The sequence below is a fragment of the Gallinula chloropus genome (assembly GCF_964237585.1).
Source record: "Gallinula chloropus genome assembly, chromosome: 8".
Classification (NCBI taxonomy): domain Eukaryota; kingdom Metazoa; phylum Chordata; class Aves; order Gruiformes; family Rallidae; genus Gallinula; species Gallinula chloropus.
In genome coordinates this window covers 26,991,811-26,997,825 of record NC_140093.1, presented here as the reverse complement: position 1 = coordinate 26,997,825, position 6,015 = coordinate 26,991,811, and the positions used below count along the sequence as shown (strand labels likewise).

The 6,015-nt window shown below is 52.9% G+C and overlaps 1 protein-coding gene across 1 annotated transcript; it reads right to left on the bottom strand.

Moving 5' to 3' along the window:
* Window positions 1-501: 501 nt before the first annotated feature.
* MRPL44 (mitochondrial ribosomal protein L44) lies at window positions 502-4,136 on the bottom strand. The gene is made up of 4 exons (XM_084267286.1): window positions 3,962-4,136; window positions 3,222-3,690; window positions 2,003-2,181; window positions 502-826 (listed from the first exon to the last, which is right to left on the bottom strand). Exons 1-4 carry the CDS (start codon window positions 4,132-4,134, stop codon window positions 655-657), a joined length of 993 nt encoding a protein of 330 aa, XP_084123412.1. The 5' UTR covers window positions 4,135-4,136; the 3' UTR covers window positions 502-654.
* Between the last annotated feature and the right edge of the window lie 1,879 nt (window positions 4,137-6,015).

Below are 6,015 nucleotides of genomic sequence, written 5' to 3'. Positions count from 1 at the left end.
TGGGAAGAAGCAAAAAGGTGGCTGTAGGTTATCTGTCAGCCTAGCATTCAGCAAAGGTCTCTGCTTTCTTTGCAGTCAGGCCTTTGTGATCCTTATTTTCTTTTCAAGACATTTTACAGTGAGAAACACACCCTCTGTCAGAGCAAGCTCTAAGGACCGAAACCAGCAATATTCGTGTACAAGCAGCGAGTCCCCAAAGGGCCATTTGCACTGGTTTTAAAATCAGATCACCCAAGCTGCCAGCATCATCGACATCACAAGGCCAAGGACAAACAAATCTCGACACAATCCAAAGGAGGATGTTCAATCCAGTTTATCAACAATACCTTCAGCACAATCCCCAAGGAAGCATTCATGATCCCTTTCTCTATATGGGGAGATTCTGCCACACACTATTAAACACCATTTTATGAAGAATCTCTTGTGACATATGGGAAGTTCAGAAAAAGCACATTTCCACCACAGCCAGGAAAATGAGCAAACACTAAGCAATGTGCAAAAGGAAAAGACTTTATTTATTTCAACTGTATTTGATGTGAGAACTTCAAGCAGTTCAGATCAGAAACCCAACCCGAATTCTGCTTTCCCGAGTGCAGCTATATTCAGCGTGGAAGCCGTTAACTCTCAGGAGAAACCAGAAATGGCTTTTATGATCTAGTTACTGCTGATGGCCTTTTCAGCTGCCAAACCTTGTTTGGGTTTTGAGTAATCCCAAGGTCTCCTGTTCTCTGTAAACCCATAGAGCTTCCGCAGTGCCACGCGGGCGGCTTCTTCCTCTGCGGCAAGCAGCGTTTCGCCAGGACCTTCAGCTATGATCTTCTTGTCGCTTGGGGAAAAGAGTAACAGAATTAGAGACACTTTCTTCATAAAATCCTGAGCACTACCGTGGATCATGAACAAAGGCTGCTAGAGGTTTCTTCCCCCCAGTGTCTGTGAATACTGACATTAATTTCTATTTACACAGAGATGTAAATATTTCCACTGGGCTTCTCTGCAAAGCTAAGTGCCTGTACATTCATCAACAAAAACTCAAATCAGAAATGCACCCACTTCTGGGAAGAGCACTACTCTCTTCAATTAGATTCCTAATGTATCACTGATTTTTTACAGCATTCAATTTGTTAGCCCTATTAAAAATATGCAAATTCATTCTTCTGTTTAGCTTAAAGACATAAAATGCTTCTGTCTTTTCTCCTCTCCTGGTAAGAAAGTGTTTTAAAAACTCTTCAAAAGGATTCACAGAGGAGTTGTGAAGTATGTTATGAAGTGTGTACTCAGCTCTGTTCAATCAACAACTACAGGCACAGAACAAGAACAGTTTGTGACGGAACACCAGGGATTACAGAAGAAAAATAAGATTTATCTAAGAAGGGAACTTTAAGATGGGTTATAAACCAAAGCATGATAAATCAGAACAAGCTATGGCAATCTTCTCAGTTAGCAAAGCACGATGTGGGGTTTGATGGAAGAAGGTCCTGTCTGGACAGGCACTGACCACACCTGAGACAAGCGCAGCAGGGACGACTGGCAAGTCCCAGGTCTCACCGGATACATTCACTCCCCTGGCCTAGCTTACAGTGCCTGTGATTTGAAAACTAAAAACCTTCCCTGAAAGATAAGATAAATGCCTCTTCAATCCCACCTCCCTTGATGTCTCCTTCCCCTTCCCTAAGCCCTTGGGTACAGCTGTGGTCTCTCTGCAGCCACTCAGTTACGCTGTTTGCAAAGTTCCCTTGTCAAGCCACCCAGAACATATGTCCAGATGCTCCCGTGCCCCCAGCTGAGACTCTGAAGCCCTTTCGTCAGGGATTGCTTGTTGTGCATCACTACAGCAAGCTACTGCCAGTGCTTACCTGGCTGATTTTACATGGAAGTCACTGTTAGGTTCCTCTGCTGCAGTAACTCAATCAAAGGGCATGAGTAGCAAAGCAAAAGATCTTCTTCCCTCCTCCCCACTGCCCCAGCTTAAACCCATTTCACTTTAGCTGAGTGCTGCACTCACCAGTACAACCCAACAAAGTACAGTGGTAGAACTGTGCTGACTCCCAGCTGCCTGGTGATTCTTGGTTCTGGAGAAGAGATATTCCTCTTGGTCAGTTCTTCCACTAGTAAGCCCATCGGATTTACAACTTCCCAGATCTCAAACAGGTCCTTTCCAATCAGTTGAGGAATAAAAAAATCCTAAATAAAAACCATTTAGAAGTTACAATTAACGGGAAAAGGAATTAAAGCTCCAGCTCTGATAAAAAGACAGTATGAATGGGCTTTAACACAGCTGATGAATAACTGCTGAAACACACGATGACACGGCTCCGTGCTCTGTGGCAGCCAAGCACAGCCAACCCCTGTTGCCTCGCTCAGCGGCTCCGGGTCCCATGTGGCTGTGGGCAGGGCCAACTGCCCAGGGAAGGAACAGCATCAGCTCTGAGCTGGGGGGGCAGAACGATGCTTAAGCACAGCTCAGAGCATGAGGAAAGCAACTCCAGACTGCCCGTAAAAAGCCCAAAGAAGCAGCTGTACACCAGAAGGGTTCTGCCAACAGGCTGGAGGGAACTCGCGGGATTTCCACCCGCTCCGATCGCTCTCTTGCCTGGTGACTGTTACTTGCTCTTAGAGAGACATCTCAGCAGTCTTGCACCAACAGATTTTAACAAGTATTTCCCTACTGAAACACTAGAAATAAGGAAAAAGAACTGAAAGGACAGTAGCTGCCCAATGTACTCTGCTGTGCTGCATTTTAATTGAACGTTTTCACACAAAGCCTCTCTAGGAGACCCCGTGCCTACATGAAGCCCCATGCACACGGCCCTTGCTTTCAATAACACAGTTTTAAAACCTGAAGCTGTGTGTGACCTTAAGTGGGATAATCTCATTACCTGATACACGGAACACAACGCTTCCCCTTAGCAAGTGTCGGTCGCTGCTAAAACATCACCATTATAAACCAGAAGTATATGGGTTCATCTGCCTGACCAGTCTGTGCTTCCTAAGGAAAAAACCCCTAACCCAAACAACAAAGCCAAAAATCCCACCAGACCCACCCCGCTCCCCAATCTCCCTGTTAAACTGAACTGTACCAGGTGCTGCAAAACTTCTGCCAACCTCTCCCGATCTCAAGGAGTGGGACAGCATTTAATTTTCACCTTCTTTCCCCTGTGACTTCCGAGACCCTTAGGTCTCACTGTCATCAGTGCACAGATGTGCCAGGAGTAAGGACTCACCCTCACAAAGATCTCTGTTCTCTCAGGCCCGCTGCTGCCCAGCAAGGCTCCGATCACAGCAAAGAACGTTCTCTGTAGCACATCTGGCGGGGTGGGAAAGTCTCTGCACAGCGTCAGGTCCTGTATAGCCAGGTTTTGAGCCACGTAGGAAACAAGCTCTCGACTGGTAAGAAAATCAACGAGTGCTCCCACGCCCTTTGCAGGCAAATCCGGGTAGCCCCCTTCAAAGCACCGGGCCAGGAAGGCGCGGGTGAACGCCACCCCCTGCTCAGCGAGTTTACTGTTGTCTTCCAGGCGGAGCGCCACGGCTTCTCTGTTCACCCCGAGGTGCCGGCGCCTCGCCTCTTCGCTCTCGATGTAACAGGAATTCACGAACGCGGTCTTGAGAAGCTCCAAAGCAAAACTTTCCTGCAGCCGGTGGCCAAAGGCTTGTATCTCTGCGTGGTAATCCCAGTTGGGCTTCTCTGACCTACAGGCGCGGAGGAGAACACACACCCAGTCCCGCAAACAGCCTGCCCAGCGCCGCTGCCAGCCGGAGCCCTGCGCCCCTCAGCAGCCGGGCCGCTCACAACCCCGGCCGCGCTGACCGGCGGAGCTACCGCCGCTCACCTCCGGGGCGTGACGAGGAGGGGCGAAAGCGGTTTGATTCCACCGCCCCCCCTCCAGCCTGATGTGCTCCCTGCCCTGACCCCCTGCCCCGGCCTCCCCGCCGCCCCTTCCCCTCCCCTCCCGGCTCTCACCGCCGCTGCGGGGGCGCCTCCAGCCGCTGCTGCTCCAGGTAGGCGCGGAGCCACCGCTTCTTGGTTAGCTCCGGCGCCGTTCTGGGCGCGGTGCTGGGCGCGGTGCTGAGCGCGACGCGCCCGGCCCCGGCTAGCAGCGGCCGCGACGCCCACCAGAGCAGCCGGGCGGCCATGGCAGCGGGGGCAGGTGGGGGGAGCATCCGCCCCGTGCTCCCCGGGAACCACCATCCCCTCGCCGCTAGTTCCGGGCGGAAGCGTTCCCGGTCGGGGACGATACCGCCAGGGCCAGCGGCGGCGGAAACGAGCGTCGCGACTGTCTTTGGTGGGGGGTGTCGGCCGCTGCCAGGTCTACCCTGTCCCTCCCTCCGGCCCGGCAGTGACGGGAACGGGGAAGCTGCGTCGCTGGAGCTCCTCGGCCCGGATCGGGCTCCGACCCACGGCCGCCGGGCTCCGGTCAGGGCCGTGGGCAAAGCCGCCTTTCTACCTGTGGGCGCGCAGCTCCTACGGCCGCAGCCAGACCGGCGCCTCCCGCTCCCGCCCGCGGCTGCCCGGCCATTATCCGCCGCGGTGCAGGCTGGGCCCGGCTCGGCCCGACCCACCCCAGCCCGGGGTGCGTGTGTGGGGGTGGGTCTGTCTGTGTGTGGGGGTGTGCATGCCCCTCGGCTCTGCCAGGAACCCGCACCCCCCCTCACCTCACTGCTGGGGAGGTTTTTAAAAGCTTCACCTGTGATTGGAGTTTGACGTCCACTTACAAGACAAGATACAGTTCTATAAAAGCGGCTTTATTTTCCCCCATTACCCACACAACTCCGTAAATCCTCGGGTAGCTCCAACATGCTCATCTGCATCATGGGCGGTCACACAGCACACACTCAACTGAAAGGTCATGGTATAAAGTGCTCGGCCATACAGAACACACACGAAGCGGGCCCTGCCCTTCCCCTCCTGCTGAGAGGCAGACGCTTTTAACATTCCTGGCAAGAGAACGTGCACAGCAAACGCCCAGAACAGCCCGTGGAGGCACAAAACACAAATGGCACAAAGCTGACAGCAGCCTCCACAACAGCCAGGGCAGGAAGGCAGCAGCCACAGCAGCCCGGGCAGCGCCGCGGAAGCTGCAGCACGCCGGGTACGTGAGATGTATGAGCACAGTGTTCCTGGGTCAGGCACTGGCAGCACCAGGCTTTTCATGCCAGTGGTCCCTGAACACCCTGTCCTTACCCAGGTACTGCTCTGTCACTGCCACACCAGAGCGCGTAGCCAGCAGCTGCCCTGAGTGCTGGTGGTGCTCAGCCCTCGCTGCTGGTGGGGGGCTGAGCACAAAGGTCATCCTGGCAAGTGTTCCACGGCCTCTGCTGCGGCACAGCGAGCTGAAGACATCGCTTCTCTTCATCTGCTGGGTACCATCATCTCTTCACCGGTCTGTGAACTTCAAGAGCCCAGGAAGGGTCCTGCACAGCGTGTTTGGTCGAGCAGTTCTAGGAAAGGTCACCACTGAAGCTCTGGATACCACGTGGCCCTGCACGCTGACGCTGGGAGTTGTTTCATACAGCCCCAGGGAAGGTGTTCTGGCTGCTATAGCATGTGCTTGAAGGGGTGGCTGTAGCCATACAGGGGCAGGAAGCCACTAACACACAGGGCAGCTGAGGTCTCCCCAACAGCACTGGGTGCTGCTCAGCCCTCCCTTGGGCACCAAAAGGGAGGAGATTGTGGTACAGAACAGGGGATATTGAAATGGAGCACAGCTCGTTTCTCACACCTGCAGACTTGCCCCACACACCAATAACCACAACATCCAGGGGAGCCGATGCTCACCTGCCCATTCTGAGTTGTTAGTCCACATCACTACTACTTACTTCAAAGACACAGTTCAGTGTGTCCCGAAGTATATTTTCTTAAAATATTAAACAAGGGTTTGGGTTTTGGTGGGGGTTTTTTTGAGAGTTTTATTAAACATACTACAGCAGTAGCTTGCATATAATCTTTTGATCACTCAGACTGACTTGGTTAAAAACGTATTTTATAGAAAAACACCAGCAAAATGAAAGCTAACA

Excerpts from the sequence above, each read along its gene's own strand:
- MRPL44 (XM_084267286.1), bottom strand. The coding sequence starts at position 4,134 with ATGGCCGCCCGGCTGCTCTGGTGGGCGTCGCGGCCGCTGCTAGCCGGG. Across the intron at positions 3,691-3,961 it reads GAGGCGCCCCCGCAGCGGCG|GTCAGAGAAGCCCAACTGGG; the intron begins GTGAGAGCCGGG and ends CCGCGCCTGTAG. Across the intron at positions 2,182-3,221 it reads GAACAGAGATCTTTGTGAGG|GATTTTTTTATTCCTCAACT; the intron begins GTGAGTCCTTAC and ends GTTTTTATTTAG.